The sequence below is a fragment of the Heloderma suspectum genome, chromosome 7 (assembly GCF_057233095.1).
Source record: "Heloderma suspectum isolate Gila_16-S chromosome 7, 16-S_ref, whole genome shotgun sequence".
NCBI lineage: Eukaryota > Metazoa > Chordata > Lepidosauria > Squamata > Helodermatidae > Heloderma > Heloderma suspectum.
The window spans coordinates 113,191,234-113,216,639 of NC_139464.1; the positions used below are offsets into that span (position 1 = coordinate 113,191,234).

At 43.5% G+C, this 25,406-nt stretch overlaps 1 protein-coding gene across 10 annotated transcripts in view; it reads right to left on the reverse strand.

The window, feature by feature from the left end:
- The window catches only part of SEPHS1 (selenophosphate synthetase 1), a 56,100-nt gene that overhangs the window by 15,423 nt on the left and 15,271 nt on the right, over nucleotides 1-25,406 (reverse strand). For all 10 annotated transcript variants that reach the window (XR_014784548.1, XR_014784547.1, XR_014784546.1 and 7 more), the window contains 5 exons: nucleotides 23,507-23,610; nucleotides 18,636-18,743; nucleotides 16,813-16,967; nucleotides 10,769-10,859; nucleotides 6,288-6,387 (listed from right to left, as the gene is read on the reverse strand). Coding sequence is in view for 6 of the 10 variants with exons in the window: in XM_084811633.1 (XP_084667759.1) it covers nucleotides 6,288-6,387; nucleotides 10,769-10,859; nucleotides 16,813-16,967; nucleotides 18,636-18,743; nucleotides 23,507-23,610 (558 nt within the window). In the remaining 4 variants the exon portion in view is untranslated. The remainder of the gene's footprint in view (nucleotides 1-6,287; nucleotides 6,388-10,768; nucleotides 10,860-16,812; nucleotides 16,968-18,635; nucleotides 18,744-23,506; nucleotides 23,611-25,406) is intronic.

A 25,406-nucleotide genomic window follows, 5' to 3' on the forward strand; every position in this document is an offset into this window, starting at 1 on the left:
ACCACACATTATTTTAAAAGGGTGCAGATATTCTGCAATCGAAGTTTAGATTTTAAAAAAACAATTTACACAGGGTACTCAAGAGAGAAAGAAAAGCTAGAGTAATGAAGACATGGCATGAAGATTAAAAACTATTGCCATTTCAATTAATGGCAAAGAAAAATGCAGGCTGCTTACCTGTAACTGTAGTTCTTCTTTGTGGTCATCTGTGTGTTCACACATATGGGCTCTGCACCTGTGCTGAGTCTCATTCGGGAAGCTTCCATAGCTGAGGAACGTTTTGGCGGGAATCCTTCCCACACCGTCCACTGCGCATGTCCCAGCAGGGTTCTGCCCATTCCCTCAGTTCCTTGAGACCATCTAATGTGGCCTCAGACCCAAGGGAAACAATCACGCCTCGGTACCAACATCGAATGCGACACTGACACCGAAGTGGGGATGGTGGGAGGGTTGTGTGAATGCACAGATGAGCACTCAAAGAACTACAGTTACAGATAAGCAACCTGCATTTCTTCTTCATGGTCTCTGTGCATCACACATATGGGCAATTAACAAGCTCACTTACCGGAGGTGGGTAGATGTCTTAAGCCAAGACTGATGATAGCATGGCTTGCCCAAAAGCACAGTCTGAACGTGCTAGAATGTTGAGTTTGTAGTGCTTCACAAACGTCGACGGTTTTGACCATGTCACTGCCCTACACAAGTCCAACAGCGGTAAGCCTCTGGTGAAAGCCACAGATGTGGCTACTGCTTGGGAATGCGATCTGAGGTGATAAGGGCGTTCCAATCCTGACTAATCAAAGGCCAAGCCAATGGTTTGCATGATCCCGGAAGCCAGTCTTTGGGAAGAGACAGGAGAACCTCTTTTGGGACTGCCATAGCAAACAAAAAGGCATTGTGTGGTACAGAACAATGCCATCCTGGATTTGTAGAAAGCCAATGCCCTCCTGACATTGAGAGCATGCAATTTCCTTTCCAGGTCAGAAGAAGCGACTGGGAAGAAGGTCAGGAGTGATATGGTCTGGCTGATGTGGAAGTCAGAGACCACTTTCAGTAGAAAGTCAATATCTGGCCTAAGGTCAAACTTGTCCTTATGAAAAATCATGTATGGGTGGTCCACCCGCAAGGCACAGAGTTCACTGACACGTCTAGAGGACATGATGGCGACCAAAAAGATAACTTTCTATGAGAGTAGGCGAAGGTCTATCGTGGCCAAAGGTTCGAAGGGCTTCAAGAGGAGAGCATGTAAGACCATTGAAAGACTCCACTGAAGAATCAAAGTTCGAACTGGAGGGGCCAAGTTCTTTAAACCCTGCAGGAACTGGCTAGTAGTACAGTGAATAAAGAGGGAAAAACCGTGGACTGGCCCTCTGTAACAAGAAAGAGCCACTAGATAAACTCTTAAAAGAGGAAAGTTTTAAATCTTTTGAAACAAACTATGTAGAAAAAAGAGAACATTCTCCAAAGAAGCCTGAAAAGGATCAAAAGTATAAGATTGGTGAAGGACTGAAAGGACGACCACATCGCAGCATAGGAACGACGGGTAGCCAGCTTCCTCGCCGCATCGAGGATTACCTGAACTTCGGGTTGAACCCGAGGAGAGATTACTGTTGGATCCTCCAAGCTGTAAGCTTCAAAGTGTTGAGATCCAGGTGACGGATCCTGCCTAGGTCCCGAGATATCAGGTCCAGATCCTGCAGACGGTGGAGGAACTGTCTCCCCAACAGACGTGCAGTAAAGTGGGAAACCATGGCTGTATCAGCCACCAAGGAGCAATAAGAATGCAGTCTGTCCAGTCATGTGCTATCTTCTGCAGCGCTTTGGAGAGGAGTGGAAACGGCAGAAACAGGTAGAAAAGTTCTCCCTGCTGCTGAATCTGGAATGCATTGCCCAGAGATGATCGACCGACCCCCGCTCTTGTACAGAAGCAGGTGCATACGGCATTCTCCGGATTGGAGAACAAGTCTGTCATTGGATTGCCCCAATCCTGGAAGAAGCAACCCAGAATACAAGCCGACATCTGCCACTCAAGAGGAGACTGGTACATTTGGCTTAGAGCGTTTGCTAAGACATTGTCCTTTCCGGCAATATGAAGTGCACTCAAGAGAATGCCTCGTTGAATTGCCCATTGAAAGATGTCCAACGTGAGGTGGACAAGTTGTGAAGAGTGAATCCCGCCGTGCTTCTGGATGTGCCAGAAGACTGATGTACTGTCTGTCAGGATTTGCACATGTCTGCCTTGAAAGTAAGGCTCGAAAGCAAGCATTGCTTTCCAAGTTGCAAGAAACTCTAAAAAAATTTGTGGCAATTCTTTTCTTTTGCAGACCATAAGCCCTGAGTCCGCAACAGACCACAGTGGGCTCCCCATCCGTTGTCAGGATTCGTGTAGGAGGCGGCTGGACAAAAGGTATGCCCTGATCCAAGTTGTATGGCTGCATCCACCAAAGGAGGGATGTTAGTACCTCATTCGGGATCGAAAGGCAACAGCACCGAGGATCTGAGCTGGAGTCAAAGTTTCGGAGCAGCCAATTTTGTAGTGGTTGCATCCAAAATCTTGCCCGCCTGACAACCGAGACCGTAGTGGCCATGTGGCCCAATAAAACTTGGATGGTGCAGGCAGTGATCAAGCAACGAGTGAAGCCTGTCTCCGCGAGAGCAATTAATTGCTTCTGCCGGTTTCGAGGAAGGTAAGCACGCACAACTGTCGAATCCAATAGTGCTCCTATAAACTGGAGGCGTTGAGTCAGTTCCAAAGTTGACTTTTCTCTGTTGACATAGAGGCCCAATGCACCCAGAAGGTTCAGAACAATCCTGATGGCACAACAAAGATCCCTCTTTGAATCCGAGACCACAAGCCAATTGTCAAGATACGGATAAAGTTCGTTGCCTTGCAGCCTCAGGTACATGCACATGACCACCATGCATTTGGTAAAAACTCTTGGGGCGGTCGCCAGGCCAAATGGCACGACCTGAAACTGGAACATGTCGGTACTGGTGACGTAGTGTAGGTACTGACGGCGGGCATCCGCAACTGCTATATGAAAGCATGCGTCCTTCAGGTCCATGGCAGCAAACCAGACATTCTTTCGAATAAGAGGGAGGATCATGGCCAAAGTAATCATTCTGAACCTTCTGGCTTGATAAACTTGTTCCAAGTTCCTTAAATCCATGATGGGGTGAAGGCCTCCATCCTGCTTCGGTACAGTGAAGTACCGGGAGAAGAAACTGTTGTCGGGCTGGAATGGAAGGAGTCTCTGAATAGCTCCCTTCTCAAGCAAGGTGGACGTCTCCAGAAGGAGGGCCTGCGATGGTGGTGTGATGCAAACAGCCCCAGGGGCGGGGTGGAAGAGTGTGAAACTCTATCATATAACCCTGAGCAATTATGTCCAACACCCATGGGTCTGATGTTATCTCCCAGGTCGGTAGGAAGCGTGTCAGAACGGATCCGAAGATGGGAGGGTTGGGAAGAATGGGAGCAATGAGCGTCAGAGAGTCAAAGTCAATGCTTGCCGCGGTCCTGACAAAACTTTGTAGACGAAGCAGGTTGTTTCCTCTAGTGTTGAGTAATTGTTAGCGCTAGTACCGGTCAAACTGTCGTTTGGTCATGTATGGTTGGGACTGAAACCACCTGCGATCCTTGTACTTTTGCTGTACTGGCTGAGGACACAGGCCCATCTTACGAGCGGTTGTCTTTGCTTTCTGAACAGAGTCCATCTGCTCATCTGTCTTTGAACTGAAGAGCCCTTTACCACCGAAAGGCAGATCTTCTATTCAAGACTTAGCTTCAGGAGTCAACCCCGCAGACCTCAGCCAGGCATGTCTCCTGAGGGCAAAGGAACCAACCATTGATTTGGCACTGCAATCTGCATCATGCCTAGAGGTATTAATCTGCAGTCTCGATAGCTTGACAGCTTTGGCATAGAAGACCTTAGCAAGTTCCTTTTGATCCTCTGGGAGGCAGACACAGAGGGAGTCCATCTTCTCCCACAAAAATAACTGATACCTAGCCATCATGGCTTGGTAATCGGCCACCTGGAGCCCCAAAGCAGCTCAAAACATTCTCCTACTCAAGAGGTCTAATCTTCTCCCTTCTTTATGAATACGAGACACATGAGATTTCTGCGATCGACCTTGCACCGATTCCACGATAAAGGAATTGGGGTGTGGATATAAATATAGGAATGTCGCGTCCTTCTCCTGCATCCTATAAAGGGATTCAAGGCACTTAAGATGTTGGAGCCATGGAGGAGTGGGCCTTCCAAAACTGGATGGTCTACAGAAAGGTCGGGAGGAAAGACACCGCTCCTGGTTTCAACAACTCGGTGTGGACAGCATTGAAAACGGGATCCTGTATATGCTCCTCTGGCTGTTGTACGTCAATACCCAAGGAATGTGCCATTCTGCTGACCTGCTCAGCGAAATGAAACATATCCTCAGAAGGGGACGCCCCATCACTGGAGCCCACTACATCATCCGGAGATGGAATGGATGGTGGGACAGATGAATAAGACAAGGTAATCATCAGCGGAATCATGGTGTGAAGTTGTTTGTGGTGCATGGTCTGTTGATGTAATTGGTTGTGGAACCAAAGTCGGGACCGAGTGCACCGATTTAGATTACTCCACTTGGCTCCTCAGCCATCCGTCAAAATGCTAAGACCCTTGCGAAGGGTAAGACCACTCCGAGCATTTGTCCCAATCGCCTTGAGGAGATCTTGATCTGTCCCTGTAGTGAAAGTCAAAATGATGATCCTGATAAGGAGAACGATACAGTCCCGAATGGAACCGATGCTCTCGATCCCAAGGAGGGGATGGGAGACGGCGATGTGGGGCTTCCTACCTCATTGATGAATGATAGTTTCCTGATGGAGAAATCTCTCGATCCCGAGAGACAGGTAGCAGAAGGAAAAATGCCAGGATTTCACCCTCGGACATGGTCAACACCGGCTCAGTAATTGGAGTGGCGGGTACCGGTGATAGTACATGAACTGGCAAGTCCAGCAACAGAGGAGGTGCTAGGATCGTTGGTTTCAAAGAGTTTTCAGCAACCTTCTTTTTCTTATGCTTTTTCAGGCTATTTGATCCCAACCTTGGAATCTTTGCCTTTTTTGAGATTTTTCTCATGACCGAGAGCACTAAGGAGAGCCCTGGGGTCAGAGGATCAGTCTGTTTGACTGAGATAGTCGGATGAGGGGACTTTGTCTTGGACGAAGACATAGTCACCTCAAGTTTTCCACTTGTAGAGGACCATGGTGCGTTTTGTGGGTCTGTAGCCAACAACGCTCTCCTCCACAGATCTGCCTTAAGTCTGTCTGCTCTGTTCTTCCGTGCCTGTTTAGTAAATGACTGGCACAGGGAGCAAGAATCAGGGAGGTGACCTTCACCCAAGCAAAAAAGGCAGAGGGGGTGAGGGTCGGTCCCACACTTGACACACTTCTGAAAAGATGCCTTTGTGGCCATTAAGGTGGCGCCACAGCTGCGGTTGAGAGACGGATGAACGACAAAGATGATGAAGGAAATTTGGGGGGGGATGATGAGGGAGATGAAGACAAGAACGAATAACTAAAAATAATACAGAAAGAACCTCAGCAGTTCTCTTTCTAATAGAGAGGAAGCTCCAAAAGGACTGTCCACTATGGCACTTGAAAGAGAACTGAGGGAATGGGCAGGAACCCGCTGGGACATGCGCAATGGACGATAGGGGAAGGGTTCCTGCCAAAATGTTCCTCAGCCATGGAAGCTTCCCAAATGAGACTCAGTTCAGGCGTAAGCCCATATGTGTGAATGCACAGAGACCACGAAGAAGAACTGGTTCTGATGTCATCTGACACTACTTTCAACAAGGAAAGGCAGGCACGCCTCCCAATTTTGCTTTTCAGAGCAGGGTAATGTGCTTCTATAACAGAGGTGATGAACTTGTAGCTCTCCAGATGTTTTAGCCTACAATCCCCATCATCCCTCACTACTGGCTACATTGGCTAGGGCTGATGGGAGTTGTAGGTGAAAACATCTGAAGGGCCACAAGTTGCCCACCCTTTCTCTATACTCTTCCAGCACCTTTGAAAATCTTAATTTCTAAAGATAAACATATTACAACATTAATATTTTTCAGGTTCAAAACATGAGTTCTTACTGCATATCGGTTATAACCAACTATGCTGCCTGATTCTTTAGCCATATAGCATATACTTTCTTAAAACTATTTGCTTCAGTGTGACATATCTAGGTATTTTATTTCCTAATTGTTGAAAAAAACAGACACGAAGCAGGTATTCCTCATTCTCATACCTGTTCTGTTGAGCCTTGCCATATTCATCATTGCTTCTTGATATGCTAGCTCCACATCTTCTTGTGTTACAACCAACTTGATTTTATTCCATTTTTCTGGCTAGCATGTAGAAGAAATAAGATCAGTTTGTCTATACCGCTGGTAAAATGAGCATTGTGGAGCAATTACTTGGCTTACAGTGCAGTAAGAAGAACATAATTAGATTCTCGTTGGAACTGACCAAAGGTCCATGTAGCCCAGCATCTCACTTCTTATAGTAAACAATTACATGTCTCTGGGAAGGCCACAAGCTAGGCATGAAGGCGATCACTCCCTCCTGTTGTAGCTCCCTAACAGCTGGAAATTACGCAGCATACTTCCTCTGAGCATGGAGGGTCTATACAGTCATGACTTATAGCCATCAACAGACCTATGGATTTGTCAAATCCCATTCTAAAGTCATCTCTATTAGTGGCCATTAATTCCATAAATAATTCCATAAATAATAAATAATATTTATTATCCATAAATAATTCCATAAATAATTCCATAAATTAACTGTTCATTGGGTTTAGTAGTATGTTTCTTTTGTCTGTCCTAAATCTTTTGCCAACCGATTTCATTGGATGAAGCCAAGCTGTAGTTTTTGTTGTGTTGTGTGGAGATTATCCACTTTTTCCACATCATGCATAATTTTAAAAAAAATCTCTACCTTGTTCACCCTTAGTTGTCCTTTTACATAGAAATAATCTCCAAATGCTCTTGCCTTTCCTCATAGGAAAGGTGCAATCCACAATAATTTTAGTTGGTCTTATCTGATCACTTTATCTTAAAGGAGAGCTGGAAAAGGTGTAACATTCTTAGTGTGGCTGCACCACAGACTTGGCATTATGATACTAGCAGTATCATTTTTGATCCCTTTCCTAATAACCTCTAGAGAGAATTCACATCATGCTAGATTTATGTTTCATTTAGCTATTCAACACAACCAAGATTTCTTACCTAGTTAATCACTACAAATTCAGACCCATAAGTTTACATGTGATGTTGAAATTATTTTCACCCCAATGTGGGCATCACATTACATTTACATAAACTGAACAGCATTTGCCATTTTGTCACCCATTCTTGCAGTTTGGAGAGATCCTTTTGAAGCTCTTTGCAGTCCACTTCCTGAATAGTTTGGTGTCCAGTGCATATTTACTCAGAAGTAAATCCCTTTGTATTTAACGGGGCTTACTGCCAGGTAAGTATACACAGACTGCAGCTTTAATTAATTTCAACACTTCAAAATGCAACTTGTCAAGTATGAACACCAAGAAATGGTTTCAAGATCACAGTTCACACTCTTATTAGCTTCAACATAGCCATGCAAATACCATGCAAAGTTCAATCATACAGAATTACTGCTGCGACCAGGAAATCCAGGGGCAGCAATGAATTAAGAAGTGCTCCAAGTCTGCAGACCTGTTTGGGCAATGGAAGGTGAATCTATCAACAGTGAGTGTCCAAATCCACCACAAAAGGCCTGTAGACAATATGGATTCAATTACCTTATCATTACCCAGTATCCAATCGTAGATAATTAAAGCAGCCAGATTGCAAGTTTTGAATGGTTTAATTTCACAACGTCAGGGAGATCCCACATTCAAATAACTGTGGAAGCCCTAAATTGTTCGCTCATGTGTGCCCATGCCGAAATGTGAGAAAGTGTGCAAACCATACTCCTGCTCTTGATCTCTCCTTACGCAAAATTCTAGGAAGAAAAAGATCACCCAAAAGGAACTAAGGTTGTATGCAAGGGTGGCGTTGCCTTAGTGGAAAATGCTTCTGCAAGTCAAGGCACCTGATTTTATCCCTTCCTACTGCAGCCTTCTGTGCCATATTCCATTTTGTTCTGGGAGGTCCCCAATTCCTCAGGAGCAGGGAGTGTGTGTGGGGTGGGTTTTTTTTTTTTTAAAGGAGATGGGATGCTGCAGTGGAAACGACAAAAACTGGGTGCTCTGACTTGTGCCCAGAAGTACTTTCGCTGAGGCAAAGCCATCAATGGATAGAACCCATCGTTGTTGATGTAATGATTCAAGCCATTTTCTCCAGATATTTATAACTTAAGGCTTTTTAGGAGTTTTGCATATAATATAGATGGCTAATCTTGTTTTTATTTCAACTTTTTTTTCTTAAAAAAGTAAGAAGGAAAGTGCTGAACAGGTGACAAACCCAAGGACTTTTTTACACAATCACAATCGAAAGCTATATTTTGTTTACAAGCAATATTAGAATTGACTGACTTGTTCTACTTTTCCATTACAAAATGTATGCTTGTTAACAGCCAAAGAAAACTAAAAGCATCTGAAATACAGTCAGGGCCAGAAATATCGGAACAAGGATAACTGTTTTGGCAGTTGGCCTCTGTACACCACCACAGTGACGTTGAAAGGAAACACACCCAGATGGGAGCGAAGTCAGGACTTTCAGCTGTAATTCAAGGGGTCTGTCAAAAGTGGGGCACTGACCATTCAGGAAGTACAGCCAGTGGCATACACCCCCCCCCCCCCGTCGTTGGTGGCTCATAAGTCATGGAACAAACCAACATCATTTCAAACTGAAGGATCGCCTTTAACACTTGGATGAAAATCCTTTGCAGTCAACAACTGCCTGAAGTCTGGAACCCATGGACATGACCAAATGCTGAGTTTCCTCCCTCAAGATGCTTTGCCAGGTCTTTACTGCATCTGCCTTCAGCTGCTGCTTGTTTGTGGGTCTTTCTGCCTTCAGTCTTGTCTTCAGTAAGTGAAAAGCAGGCTCTATTGGGTTGAGATCAGGTGACTGACTTGGCCACTGAAGAATATCCCACTTCTTTGCCTTGAGAAACTCTTGGGTAGCTTTTGCTGTATGCTTTGGGTCATTATCCATCTGCAATATGAAGCAGCGTCCTATCAGTTTGGCGGCATTCGGCTGAATCTGAGCAGAAGGTATAGCCCTATACACTTCAGAATACATCCTGCTGCTTTTATCAGCAGTCAGGTCACCAATAAACACCAGTGACCCGGCTCCATTGGCAGCCATACATCCCCATGCCGTAACATTGCCTCCACCATGTTTGACAGATGATGTGGTATGCTTTGGATCATGAGCTGTTCCTTTCCTTCTCCATACTCTTCTCTTCCCATCATTCTGGTACAAGTTAATCTTGGTTTCATCAGTCCAAAGAATCTTATTCCAGAACTGGGCAGGCTTTTTTAGGTGTTTGCTGGCAAAGACTAATCTGGACTTTCTGTTCTTGAGCATTACTAGTGCTTTGCACCTTGTTGTGAAGCCTCTGTATTTACATTCATAAAGCAGTCTCTTGACTGTAGATGTTGACAATGACATGCCTGCCTCCGCAAGAGCGTTCTTGACCTGGCTAGATGTTGTGAAAGGGTTCCTCTTCACCATGAGCAGAATTCTGTGTTCATCCACTTTAGTTGTCTTCCGTGGTCTTCCAGGCCTTTTGCTGTTGCTGAGCTTGCCAGTTAATTCCTTCTTTTTCAGGATGTTCCAAACTGTTGTGTTGGCCACTCCCACTGTTTTTGCTAACTCTCTGATGGGTTTATTTTGTTTCCTCAGCCTAATGATGGCCTCCTTCACTCGTATGGACACCTCTTTGGACCTCATGTTTGGAGTTCCAGTGGACAGCTACCAAATGCAAATGGAACACTCAGAACCACCTCCAGGCCTTTTATCTGCTTGATTGGTCATGGGGTACCCCGGAAACAGGCCACACCTGGCCATGCAGTTGCTTGTCAGCCATTAGTTCCATTACTTATGAGCCACCAACGATGGGGGTGTGTGTGTATGCCACTGGCTGTACTTCCTGAATGGTTAATGCCCCACTTTTGTCAAACCCCTTGAATTACAGCTGAAAGTCCTGACTTCACTCCCATCTGGGTGTGTTTCCTTTCAACTTCAATGTGGTGGTGTACAGAGGCCAACTGCCAAAACAGTTATCCTTGTTCCAATATTTCTGGCCCTGACTGTATATACAAATTCAAAGTACATTTAATTTGCAAGTCCACATGTCATGGAGACAAATGTATAAGGTGAAACTTGAAAAAATAATCATTTTATGTTGTTCTTCCACACTTCTACTTCAATGAATTTTGTATCACATACAGTACAAAGCACATTCTTTTGAAGCACATCTCCACAGACGCACATGTCAAAACATGGATAGAAATGTGTATGTTTTTATAATGAAATATTTCAGTCCTGCTATATATAAAATATATATAACACATTTCAGAGGTCTTTTTATCTCCAGATAATTAACAGGTCTATGAACACAGGGCAAAACCCCAGGTGCCAATACAAAATTGCCTGCAGTAAGGAAATTCAGTTTAAGCTGGTGTCTAGTCACTGGGTCAAATACTGATTATGTGTATATTTGTGTATATTTCAATAGGGCTACACCAAACATTTCTCTGACCCTTTATTCCAACCACATTTAGACCAATTTACTTACAATATCTAACCACTGATGGACAGCTACAGCAACTTGTGTTCCCAATGGTTTAGTTAACACCAGCACATCTCCTGGTACTGCATTGTCTGGCCTGCAAACAAAGCACCCTCATCTTAAAAAAAGGCATACATACAGCGATTATTTCCCAGTCACCATTCCACGGTTTATTCAACCATACTTAAAAACTACACTTTAAAAACGCACAAACTTTTTAAAGCAGACTGTGAAATGCATTCATTTAGGTGGAATAAATGTGTCCGTATATAGCTCATAGTATTTGCAAATGTTTAATGACGAGCGATAACCTCTCAGACTATATGTAATAGTAGATCTTATTTATGTCAATCTTCCATAGCAGCATTCCAGTCCTGTACAAGGAAGGAAACTGCATTGCTTTCAGTGACCTGATCTGCACATCACACTATGCCATGGTGGGTTGTCACCATGGGTGGTTGCAGGCTGGTTTAACGTGAAGTCCAAATCTGGCTCAGCTTACCCGACATGGGCTGTTTTTCGCGAACAAGCCACCCTGAAAACCCATGGCTTGTAGTTGGTTTGTTTAGGGTGGCTTGCTTTCAGGTGGCTTAGTGTGACATTTGAACCTGGCAGAGTTGCTTCAGCATGGGTTGTTTAAAACAGTGAAAGAGATGCCTGGCAAGAGCAGCAAAAAACCCTGCTGGTCATCCCTTGCGATCTCACTAGTACCGCCACCATCACCCTCCTCTGCTGCTGTCAGCATCTGCCCCTTCACCCGATACTGCATTGACACTTGGCAATGTCCCTATTGCATTTGCAGCGCTTTCTTTTTTCAGTCTTTAAAAATTGCACAAATGAGTTTGCTCCCCCTGCCCTCTGGTTCTGCGCTAGTGCACACATACTTCTGAAAAAACTGCTTAGGATCACAGCATTTTCAAAGCTCTGATAACCCACAACTGAAATAACGGATGGATTTAGCTACATTGCACTCCAAGGTTAGATGGAGGGCAATGCTTTGCTTTGTAGTGTTCACTAATCAAAACTATATAGTAAAAGGTAACAAATAGCCAATATGCTGAACATAGTGGCGACTGTTAGTCTGTTTGTTAATACGACTTCCCAAATACCCTTTAAACATATTATTCCAGGCCACTGTCCTATACATTAACAACAGTATCAATCAATTAGCATTCAGCTCTAGGATTTAACAGAATTCTTACTCCAGCTCTTAAAAATAGAAAGACAGATTGCTTTTAGTTCTTTGAGTGGTAATCTGTGTCTTTACACAGATGGGCTCTGTGCCTGCATAGAACCTTGTTTCGGGAAACTTCTATAAGCTGAGGAATTTTAGCAGAAACCTTCCTCACCATCTCAGTTGCGCATGTCCCTAGCGGGTTCCCGCTTATTCCCTCAGTTCCAATATTGTACCCTTGGAACAGAGATGGTCAGTACCCACATCAAACTCGAGTATGACACCAAAGAAGGGAAGGTGGGTGGGTTGTGTGAATGCAGATGACCGCTCAAAGAACTACAGTTAAAGGTAAGCAAACTGTCTTTCTTCTTTATGGCCTCTATGCATCGCACAATTGGGCGAGTAGCAAGCTGACTTACTGGAGGCGGGTTGGTGTCTTACTGCAGAGCTTTGGCTATTGGGCGGTATAGAAAAATAAATAAATAAATAAATGGGCTGCACGGCCACAGGAGCAGTCAGTCTAGACCGAACATCCAACCATAGTGTCAAATGAATGTGAATGGCCTCGACCAGATTGCAGCCCCACACAGGTCAGGGATGTCATTGTCGGGATCGATCGCTAGATCCCTCATGCCATCATGCAGAGTTTCTGGAGGTTCAGGTGCTGAACTCTACCTCACTGTTGGGTGAGAAGGTGCAGCATTGCTGGAAGCCAAACACAGTCACCCTTTGCCAGGCACAGGAGTGCGGCAAACCAGGGCTGGTTAGGCCACCACAAGGTGATGAGAATGCATTGTGTGCTGTCTGTACCTATCTTTGCCAGGACCATGGTGATAAGTGGAAAGGGAGGAAAGATGTAGAATAGCACCCCTGTCCATGTGAACACGAAGGCACCCCCCACTGATTCCAGTTCCAGGCCCATTTGGCTACGTAATACCAGGCAAACTGTGATTCCCTTGTGGGCAAAGAGGCTGCTCTCCGGTGTGCTCCACCAATGAAAGACAGAAAAATCCTGACCAATCTCCCACTCAAGAATGATCAGCAAGGTCCAACTGAGCCAATCGACAAGTACATTGTCCACACTGGCCACAGGGATCACTACCAGACCTATCCGATGGGACACGCACCACTGAAAGTTCTGGAGAGCAAGGGCAATCAGAGGGAGTGATCTCAATTCCTCTCTGCTTGTTCAAGTAAGCAACAACCATGGTATTGTCCAATGCTATCTGGACCAGTCTGCCCACCAGGTATAGCTTGAATACCTTGAGTGGCCTTTTGACAGTCCTCAGCTCCAGCAGGTTGATGTGCTCGGAGGTTTTCTTAGGGGACCATCAACCCTGTATTGAGGCCTCCGCAGTGAGCTCCCAATCCCAAGAGGGATGCATTTGTACCCACTACATGTGATGGCGAGGGCTGAAGGAACAGAACACCCTAAGATGATAGTTCACTGTCCACCACTGCAATGAAGTCTTCACCAAAAGAAAGGGGTTGAAGCCAGGTACAACGGGCAACCTGCTTGGTGTTGAACGAGCAGAGGAACCAGTTTTGCAAGGTCCACATAGCCAAGAAAGCGTATCGTACAACCAACATTGTTGCTGCCAACAAACCACGGAGGCACTGGATTTTAAATGCTGTAATAGTCCTCTGGGTGAGGAACTCGGCTGCTAGAGAAGCTAGAGGGCAGGTCCAATTGTCAGGAAGGAACACTTGACCAGACCATGAGTTGAGGAGATCCGCGATGAACTGGGGCCTTTACAACAGCCGCAGATGTTACTTCTTCTCGTTGGCGTGGAGGCTTAACTCATTTAGGAGATTGCAAGTCATCTCGATCGACCAAGAAGCTGGCATCTGGTTGATACTACCGACAGCCAGTCATCTATATAGCGGTAAATCTCTACTGCGTGCACCCAAAGGTACGAGCAAGTTACTCCCATGCACCTTGTAAAGACCCTTGGAGCAGTACCAAGGCCGAATGATAACACTTGAAATTGGTAAACATCAGTACCATCATGAAGCAGAGGAAGCATTCGTAAAGACCTCTCAATCGTGATGTGAAAGTAGGTGTCCTTCAGGTTGATCAAGGCAAACCAGTTTCCTTGGGACAGCAGCACTAGGATCGATGACAGGAACCAGGCAGAACCTCCTAGGTGTAATGTAGGTGTTGATGTCCCTGAGATCCAGGATGGGACAAAGCCCCCCATCCTTCTTCGGTGCTGTAAGGTACTGGGAGTAAAAGCCAAAGCTGAGATGACAATGTGGAATGGGTTCTATAGCACATTTTGCCAAGAAGGTCCCATGCTTCTTGTCAAAGGACCGGCAGTGGAGCTGCTGGCTGGAAGATCCCAAGTGGAGGGAGGGCATTGAACTTGATCCTGTAGCCCCTCTGGATGATGGAGAGGACCCAGGAGTCTGATATTACGTTGATCTAGGCTGGCAGAAAAAAAGACAGGCGAGAGCAGAAGAACAAAGAAAAAGAGGGGGGAGTGTCAAAGGTGACGCTTGCTGCCTGATACCCTTGTGGTGAAAACTCCTAAACTTGGTCAAGTACTGCTTTCTTGGCATTGGAGCCTGGTGTCAAGGTGCTTGCCCTGATCTTAGATGTTGATAGGGATACTGTGTCAGGGAAAGACAATACCAGCAGCAATGCTTGTATGAGGGAGGAGATGGTTAGGTCAGTCCCATGCACCGTGATGTATTCTGTGCTTTCTGGACTGAATCCATGACACTGTCAATCTTAGCACTGAAAAGACCTTGGCCATCGAACAGCAAGTCTTTGATGCAAGACTGAGCCTCTTGGGATAAACTAGCTGACCTCAGCCAGGTGTGGCACCATAAAGCAAGCGCACCAACTAGCGACCAACTAGTTGTCCACCAAGTGGGCAACTCAGTCCACTTGGTGCTGAGACATGTTGATTTCCTGCCTAGACAGGTGCATGACCTCACCCTGAAATACCCAAGCAAGATCTTTTTTGTCCTCACGGAAGTGTCCAACTCTTCCTTTTCCCAGAGGAAGAGTTGATAACATGACACAGCTGCCTGTGTCGATACCTGAATGCTACCTGAACTATTCCTTGGGTTGCCAAGGAATACAGCTGTCTGCCAAGTAAATTGAGACGCAGATCCTTCTTGTCAACAGAGGAGGAGTAGAATCCCTGTGATTTACCCTGTGCTGCCTCAACAATGACAAAGTTCAGAGCAGGGTGAATGAAGAGGAAATTTGCATCCTTCTCCTGAACTCGATAACCCCTTGAGCTGTTTTGACATGGGAGGCAATGATGAGGGGGCTTTCCATGTCTGTTATATGGCATCATGCAAAGCTGGAAGTAGCAGAATCACCACTTGCCTGGAAAGTTCAGTACTGACGGTGTCAAACACCAGGTCTTCAGTAGTCGAGATGTGCTTCAAGGCCTAAAGACTAGGCCGTATGAATCTCCTGGTCTGAGAATTATGTCCCATATCCCATTACGACTGCCTATCCCACTCTGACAACAGGGATCTGAATCTGCACAGACACTGCTCATACTGTCTAGAAGCATGATCCCTCTATGTAGACTCCACCGAGAACACAGAACATGGGAATCAAGTGTGGCATGCCAAAGGTCTTCCATATTGAGGCAATTGGTACTGGTCGTCACGAGGCAGTTCAATCAGGGAAGCATACCTAATCTCACCCTCCAATACTGATGGGATCATTATCAGGTCTTGTGCCAGGATCAATACAGCCATCGATATCAAGGATTGTAGCATTGGTGGAGGAGTGGGAATTGAGATTGGATCTGGTGATTGTGACTAGTCTCATACCAATTCTGCTGCCCTTTTTGAACTTTTCTTTTTCTTCTTAGTCTCAGAAGAAGCTCTGGTCTTTCTTGACAACCAAAGTGTCAATGACCACCCCAGCATGGGTGGGTTTTGTCTGCTTGGAGACTTTATTTCAAAGTATGAACTAGACTATGGGGTGTGGCCAACCCCAACACTTGTACAGGCTGCGGCGAGTCAGACACACCTTCTGCAGGGCTAGGAGAAGTCTGAGCCATAGTCTCCCTCAGTACTTCCACTGCCCTTCTCCAGAGAATGGAGTATAGCCAATCGGAGAGGTTCCCTCAGGCTTGTTTAGTAAAAGCCTGGCAGTGCACACAGGTATCCAACTTTATGCCCTTCGTCCAGGCAAAAAAGGCACAAAGAGTGTCTGTCAGTGGTAATTTATTACCACAAGGGACACACTTCCGAAAAGGAGCCCAGAGGGCCATATGCAAGATTGCAAAAAATGAAATGATGAAAGAATAAAACACAAAGTAAGTAGAAGAAAAACAGATAGAGAGAAAGAAACAATAAAACCTCAACACAAGCTTTCAGATGTTTCACTGAATACAGAGAAGTTCTCGAACAAGGCTACCACAATGATGGTTGAAAGAAAACTGAGAGAATAAGCAGGAACTCTACAAACATGCTCACTGGGCTGGTGGGGAATAGTTCCTCAGCAATAGAAATTTCCTGAAGTGGGGCACCGCCGAGGTGCAGAGCTCAAATGCGTGATGGACAGAGACCAGAAAGAAGAACCTTAACCGTTTGTTCTTGATGCATGCTTCTTCAAATTAAGATGTTGAGTCTACTTTTAGAAGTTTCTGAAGCTGTAATCCTAAACACACTTACTAGGGAATAAGTCACATTGAACACAGTGGGACTTACCTCCAAGTAAACATAGGATTCTGCAGTTAGACAGGCATCATTAACTACCAAAAACCCAAAGCCAAAAACAAGCATTTCATTTCACCATAAGTAACATTAAATAAAAGGAAATAATCCAGAATTTTAGCAGTAGCTATGCATTTTTATATTTTTCAGTAGCTTTTGCATAAGATTAACTATGTCAACTCACATTATAAATTCATTAGGCTGACAGACTGTTGTGGCTACTCCTCCTAAAACAATCCATGGGTTTAATACTGTTTGACCACCAGTCACTGATGTTCCTGCCTCTTCTGCTGCATCTTTGAATCCTTGGATAATTAGAGGCATTACTTTATCCCTTTCCTACACATCAAAACAAAAACAAGTAGAAAAAAATCAGTGCCTAGTCAATGATTTTTCTTTTAATCAATGAGGTACAAATCAACATCTATTGAATCTATTTATAGCTTACACACCATCCCATACCAAAGACCTACTGATCCAAAAGAAACCAGAATAGAACAAACAAGACACTTAAGAACAATTTAATTGATTCAACCTTATGTTTTCTTTAAGCCCAGGAAAGTTCTTAAAATTGAAGCTGGATCCAGAGATTTGAGAATTACACTCATGGAACTGAGTGCTTCCGGCTCTCACAAACAGAAGCCATTTGGGGCAATTCCCCTATCCACCTGAACCCCCATGCTGCTCCCCAAAGATTTCCCTTGGAGGGTTGGGGGCCCTTCCAGTACAGTGTGAGATCTGATGTGGGGGGCTGCAGAGGTAACTGGCAAAAAGTGCCCTCCCCCCACCTTAATATGTGTAACTCTCCATTGGATTAAACCCCTTTCAGCAAATGGAATGACTTCCTGTTTACAGAAGGGCTACACTAGAACCAATCTAGGACACCCCATTCTTCACACAGCAGGTTATTGCTACAGGAAAAGACAAAACAACACATATGAACATTTTTAAAGGCAGAAGGCCATTCTATATGGTACAAATTATACCCTGCAAGAAGTGTCCCTCTCACACACTCACACCATTCCAGTAGTGATTTGAAACTACAAAACACAGGCTGGACAAACAGACAATCCATACCTATGAGCTCCAGATTAAAAAGAAGCTATAGGTTGCTTGATATGCCAATTTAATATGCAAATATATATTATGCACACGCCACAGTGTTGTGTGAGAAAGGTATTCCCAACAACTTACAAGGGCATTTCCATACCTCAATTCTGCAGTGAGCAGTAAAACCCTTCTTAAATGTTTTAGTACAACTGCTCAAATGGTCTGACCTCATGTAGCCAGAATAATCATAGAATCGATCAGAAGGAAAGCCTGCTCCTAACATGCAAAATTATACCAAAGGGTAGGACTGTACTAGGCTTTAGAAAAGCCATCAGCCTATGCTAACTCACATTAACAAATGAGGGAAAAGCTCTAAGTTAATAATGAATCACTTTTAGGGCCTCTGCCCCTTCTCCCAGGATACATTATGAGGTATGTTTAAAGGGATGACAAACTCAGGCTATGGACCAATACATTCTTTCTCCTCTTCTGCAATTATTTCAAGTCCTTTTATGCACCCGCCCTAAAATAATAAACTGAAAGGGAGCAAGCAGTAAAATCAGCCTTTCATTTTGGTTCAGCTTTAGTCCTTAATGGATCGCTGTATTTCCTTATGGAACTGCCAGAGTAAAATACTTCTATCATTTACTTAATCAGCAATTCCAAAATGAAGTGTTCGGCTTTCTCTCCTTCAACTATTCTGACCTCTACCTTTCCCTGAATATGTAAATACACCAGAAGCTGAAAAGATCTCAGGGATTGTTATCCCAGCATAACTGATAAGAGTCTCTGGATCCAAAGGGTGGAGCCAGACATTTAATGGCAAACACAGGATTATCTTGTAGGTGCTTGAAGTACAATTTACATTATTCACTATGCAAATTAATGTTCACTTACAGGAACACACAGGAACACATTGGCATAATTTGTTTCTATAACATTACTTATAGAACTTACCCTGTCAGTCATTTTATTACTGATCCCAAGAAGCATCAACATATTGTCACACTCAGTGACACCCATAGCATAAAGATCACTAAGAACATTGGCACAGGCTATGCGGCCCTAGAAAGAACACAAATTTTATTATTTACATAGCAACATTAATGCACATGCTGATTTACAAGGTAACAGAAGTAAAAGAGGTGCACCCCCTACCCCAAGTAGCATACCAGTTTAAATGTTAACATTGAAGAAGGGATGTATAGACTTTGTAAAATCTGTTCCGCCTGTGTTTTGTGGATTGTCAGGTGCCTTTCATTTTGTCATCCGCTCATTGATAGAATCAGATTTTTTCCAATTTCCTGAATTTCTGCAAATTCGCACTTGCACAAATCCCCACAAATGCGAATTTTCATGCTTTAGCCTAAGGGGGAAATGCTCATTTTCGGCCAGTGTTTTTTTATTTTACATATTTTTCTACGACTAAAATTGTGTAAAATTCCAGGAAGCTTAAAAAAAAAACAACGGTCCACGCATCCGCAGAATCTGTGCAACTCAGGAAAAGCCGGTCTGCTGCAGAATCAGCGGATCAGATTCACAGAAATCCAAACTTATTTGATTCCTTTGCAGATTTCTCTGATATCTCTACAATGAAGATGGGTATGGTAATGAACAATAGAAAGGGTAAGAATGGGAGACTGTTGTTGCATTTAACCCGAGTTGCATTTTGAAGAGAACAAGCATGACACCACTTTGCAGTCATAGGCCCTTGCAATCATAGGCTGTATTTGGATTCACCTACTGAGTGGGCCAAACAGTGGTCCAACTCACTGTACAATAAGGTGTAGCACTATTTCTTCTGGATTCACGTTGCACAAGCAGAAAATCTAAATTCTTTTTAAAAAACTGTTCACTGTTTTATGTGAATTAGATTCTGTCTCTTATTCAAGTAGTGTATATTTGAAAACACATGAACTGTGTTTGCGCAAATTCTTTAAATTGTTTGAAACTTTTCACTTCAGAATCCACTTTCGTCATCATGAAATATATTCAGAATAGAACTCCTCAATGCCAGGGTTATAGAGTTTTTAGACTTTAAAAAAGTATGAAATATCTCCATAACTATTAAGATTATTCTAGCAGAGGGGTGGGCAGAAGGCAGATCGGTTTCTGCTGATAGACCTCAAAGTGATTTGCAACAGATCAGCAATGATTTCTGACTCCCAGCAGCATATGCTTGGAGGCACCCTGTTCCTTAATGGAAACAGTACATTGTGCCCTGCACCACCATGCCACCATTTTGCATCTCACTCCAGTTGGTGGACCTTGAGGTACAAATAAAAAATACAAATTCTCGATATGACCTTATTAAAAAAAAAAACGCATTTAAGAGAATCCACTTGGCGTATGAATGCAAACCATTTATAATAGATTAGTTGCTTTATATCGAGTCAGGCATTTGTCAATCTAGCCTAGCACTGTACTCTCTGGCTGTCAGCGGCTCTCCAAGGTCTGATACTGAAATCTTTCCCAACTCCGCTACTAGACATTATTCCAACTGGGCTATAACTCAATGGTAGAGCACATGCGCTGCATGCAGAAGGTCTCCAGGTAGGGCTGGGAAACTCTCAGTCTCAAGTCACCTTCCTATGTAACTGGAGATCCCAGATACTAAACCTGGGATGTTACACAAGAGAACTATGTGCCTTGATTTCATGGGTGACCATTCTAAAGAGTATCCAAATACATTGTGTTTTGGATGGGCCCCAATCTACAGATACTACCTGATAAGGTATGTTCATGTACTTCTTTGCCTATCTTATTGGAATTCAAACAGCTACTAAAAACAAAGCCCATTGATACATACACATAGTAGGCGAGGATGTCAGTTCTCTTTCTGTGTATAAGGATTATCAAACTCCTAACCATTATCTTTGTTTGCCAAGCAAGTTGCTGGCTTATGCTCTCTTAGGAACAACAGATACCACTTCAAAACCACAATGACAACAACTCTCCAGTCTAATAGCAGAACATCAACACAACACCAAGCTCAGACAAGGTTGATTTGAAGCCTGAAAGATAGCTAGTGACAAATCTTGGTAAAATATCTTGCCCTTAGTGAGGGAGATCTAGACTTCCTCTAACCAGGTATGGCCTAAGTAAATCTCAGCACTGTCAGAGATCTGTCTAAAACAGAGACCTTTTCCAGAATGTTTCTTGTGCGATCTTCTGCCCAAAGTAGGGCTGGCATGCCAGTCAATTGACCAATCAAATATTTCACTTGACATATTCCAAGAAAACCTCTTGGATAGCAGCTTACTCTAATTAAATTATGACAAAGACAAGAGTGAGGGCAGTTTTTCCCCTAGCCTTGGAGCTCTCACAGGCAAATCTAGCAGCATAGAAAAGCTTCTTCCACAGGCTACCAGCAACATCTGCAGGCATCTCTGAACAGTACCACAAGCAATCATCAGTGGCAAAGGCTAGCGTGTAGGGTGTCCAACTAGGACAAGTGAGACCCAGGTGTAAATTGTCACAGCCATTAAGATCATTAGGTGACACTGGGCCAGTCACACACGTTCACATCTTAGCTACCTCACATCGCTGTTGCAAGTATAATGCTGGGATACATATGCACACACGATATGTATGAGCCCTAGCTCCTTGAGGGAAAAGTGGAATAGAAATGAAATAAAACTATTCACTACGTTAAAAAAAAAGTTAATGTATTTGTCTCACAGCCACCATTTAATATGATTTTGTACTTAGCTGATTTAGCAAACTTGTTGTAAATAAATTAGCAAACTTGCTGATTTATTTATTTACAACAGTTATATACCACTCCACAGCTAAACAGATTCCAGAGTGGTGAACAATAAAAGTTAAGAATAAGAACACCATATTCAAACATATAAAGAATAAAATATGTTAAACATTTTAAAGAACAGAATACAAAAAACAACAACAACAACACCGCTGGTCAATCAAGGAAGGCTTCTTGAAATATAGATGTCTTCAGCAGGCGCCAAAAACAACACAATGTTGGTGCCTGCCTGACCTCCAGAGGCAGACAATTCCACAGAAAGGGAGCCAGCACACTGAAGCCTCTACTCTGGATGGACTCCAATTGGGCCACAGATCCATGCAGAACCACCAGGCGCATCGCATCTGATGACCTCACTGACCAGGTGTACCGCCCTGCAGTGGGTGCTGAACTCTTAGGTTAGAGGTGCCAAGATAGTGATACATCAGATTCAAAGGTTTACTTACAAGGAGACTTTATTGGGTAATTTACAGCACACAGGCATACCCAATAGCTGGATCAGACAGCTTCTCTGAACCACGAGCCACTGGGTCAGGTGGGTTTTATACCATTCATGTCAGCAATGAGGCAGCACGACACTAGCAAGCACCCCTAGCGTTCATTCCCAGCACAGGCTAGAAGTGTTTGGTTCTCAAGCATAGCCACCTGTAAACAAACTTTGCTTCCCAGTTAGAGTGCTTGATAACACTCTCATTCATTAGTATGGAATGTGCTAGGCCGTGCTATCGGCCCTTTGAATCATCTTCACCTGCTCAGAGGCTTACCAGCAAGGGAAGTGCAACAATAATGAACTTCAGCAAGCATTATGGATCTCTAGGCCCCCTAACACTACAAATGACTTGGTTATGCTCCTGGGGCCTATACACCAGGCAGGTTGATAAAGGAGAAGGTGCTTACTTGACTACATTTTTTGACTAGTCAATGTCCAACCCTAGCCTAAGGTAATATTTCTGTTCTTTAAAAGTCCCCCCCCCCCCGAAATAGCCTTGTTTTCAACTACTATATTAAAATTTTTTTCCAAGGTATTGTCACCACTAGTGTCCAGAACTCTATAGATCATGTGGCATCACTTCCTAGGCAGAATTTTAACTGAGGTTCGTAGTTCAGCTCCCTCCAGTTAGAATTCCTTTAATATTCATTTTGATATTGCTTTAGTGCATGACTTGCCTCGGATACCACAAACAGTATCCATTTCTTGATCTAAAACAGACACAGATCTGAGAGATCTGAAGTTTTGAAGAAATGTCAACAGTTCAGAGTTAAGTGAAAGTGGCCGATATCAATGATTCTTTTAAACATGGCTTATTTGACATTTTCATGCAAACCAGGACTTGAAACTTGTCCCAGGAACAACTGCACATAAACTACTTCATTACTCCAATATCTATAATGAATTTTGTCATTTCCAAGTTACACACATCTGTTGAAAACCAAGCCCTCCTGCAGAAGAGTAGAATATTAGAAACGTTCTCTGCAATATAAAGCAGCAACAGACACATGTGACACAACTGCACAACTAGCTAAAATTTCATTCGATGCTAGCATCCAGCAGTTCTCAGCGCCAATGAGATAAGTTGGTCTTCAGTTTTAAAAGCAGCTTTATCTTTTCAGTAGTAGGAACTGCTGCAGCACTAATATCATACAAGTTTCTGGGTGTACCTGCCATTATATTCCATATGTGTATATTGATTCTTTCAATTGGGGCACTATAGATTTCATACTTGTTGCTTAGATTATGTTTGCATTGATAGGCTGAACACCATTAAACTTTCTTATCTAAGGAGAGCAGATATTTAGTTAAGAGGCTGAGAATGATTTGGATGCAGTAGAATTCTAACTCAAAGTATCCCAAGACTACAGGACTACAAGTCTAGATTTCTGCCTCTAACTGGGAAAAAAATCTGTGACCACTTAAGGAGTCTGGCAGTTCCAATCACAACTGAGAAAGTCTAAAACAGACAAAACCAATGTCAATAAATCACACTAAAGACAGCTAGTAGTCACCTTCCATACTCACTCCCCCCACCAGAAAGAAAGGAACAAAAATATTTAGGAAACTTACCATCATATAAGGATCATCCACAATGGGATAAATGTAATCTGTTGTCTGGACCAAAGATAGGCCTCCATGTCTTAAAGGAATAACACAAGTATCCATTCCAATTCCTGCAAAGACAGCACATCAATCAATAAGGTTATGTGCTTGATATCTGCTCCTGTACCCTGCCTGCTACAAATATCCTTTATGCATCCAGGAAATCCAAATGGTGCACACAGAGTAGCAACTTGGTGAGATTTTACAGAGGTCTGGAATGACAGGTCAGTTTTCCCTCAACCAACACTAGTGCTGCAGCCTCAGCCCTTAAGCAAGTCTGCCTGCAGGAAGAGACTGACAAATACAAGTTAAAGCCAAAATAATGATAATCGGCAACACTGTACAGCTGCTGTTTACAAAGTTTTGTCTCCTACTATTACTGCGGTGTACAGCCTTACAAATATTGCCATGCCATCCAGTTGCTGCAGTATCTAGAAGTGCTTTTCACGATCTCACACTAGTGAAAAGGCTGTGTCCTTCCACTGTGAACCTGGTAGATGGGGACTGGTCATTCATACTTTTTTACTTTCTAGACTCAGAAGCAACATATTCCACATGGGATTGTCCCTATGAATGTTATTCAGACATTAGAAACTTCTCTCTTGAGAAAGCTGAATTGTCAGGAAGAAATGACGGGTTTTCTAGTGTTTCCTTGGCTTCCAGGTACAATTCAAGGCACATCTCCCAAGCTTTAAATAGTTTCCACCCATGACTATCATTATGATCTCCAAGATCAATTTAGAGCACCATATAAACATGTACTACACCCTTGACTAGCAGCTACTTTTATAGGAGGGCCACTTGAAGTGATGGAAGGTGGGAGACTAGGCCCCCTGCTCTTTCCTACAAAGCAGACTGTCAGGAATAGCCTTTGCTACAACCTCTCCACACACTTCTCTCACCTTTAAGGGCCAACTTGGAGGCCAGGATATAGTCCTGGGGCCTCCCGTTTCTGATCTCTATATTCCATTTCTATCTTGCTCTTCCTTAAAGAAGCTTTGAGCTGCTTTTACTGAGTTCTGAGTCTCCTACAAGACCTGCTTAGCTTTAAAAGTGTCAAACATGTTCCCTCACATACTCTTTGGACCCAGGCCCTGTTCACCTTTGAAGACCACAATGAAAGGTGTTCTCAGTAAACGTGCCACATTGATGAATTCCTTTTATACCTATGATCTTTTAGACCACTTTTCAAGCATAAAGGCAGCTTACAACCTCCCCACTCCCTGCGGCCATTAGTTTAAATAAACCATCCACAATAATCACTACACACGAATCAGTATAGGAACAGAAAAACCTATCAATAAGGTGCTGCTAAATGCGTGGAAAAAAGTTAACCTGATATCAAACAGCACCACCTGCTGACTCTCTTGGTGGAAACAAAGGGTTGAGGGAGACCTCACCTAAACCCTAATGTGGTCCAGTCTGCACTGGTGAATTCTGAGGCCAGCACCAAGTCCAGTGAAAAAGAGCAACCACTAGAAGGCACTTATTAGTTTTCATAAGAACTCACCACATCGCTATCCTGAACACATTTCAGAAATTATGCAAAGCCTTTCTGGTTGAGCAGACAAGTAGCTGTGATTGAAAAAATATACCTAATTTATGTCTATTTTTGATTAATATTTTTTATCTTGAACCAAAGATAAGGGAAAGGGGATATAATCCCAATTAAATAAGTTAAAATGCCTCAAACAAGCAATTCCCCTTTGAGGAAAGTTTACAAGGTTTGAAGCTTTTTGGGTTAGAAAAAAGGCAAGTAAAGGGGGAGGTGATAAAGGTGTATAAAATTATGCATAGTGTGGAGAAAGCAGAAAGGAAGAAAATTGTCTCCCTCTTTCATAATACAGACCTCAGGGTCATTCAATGA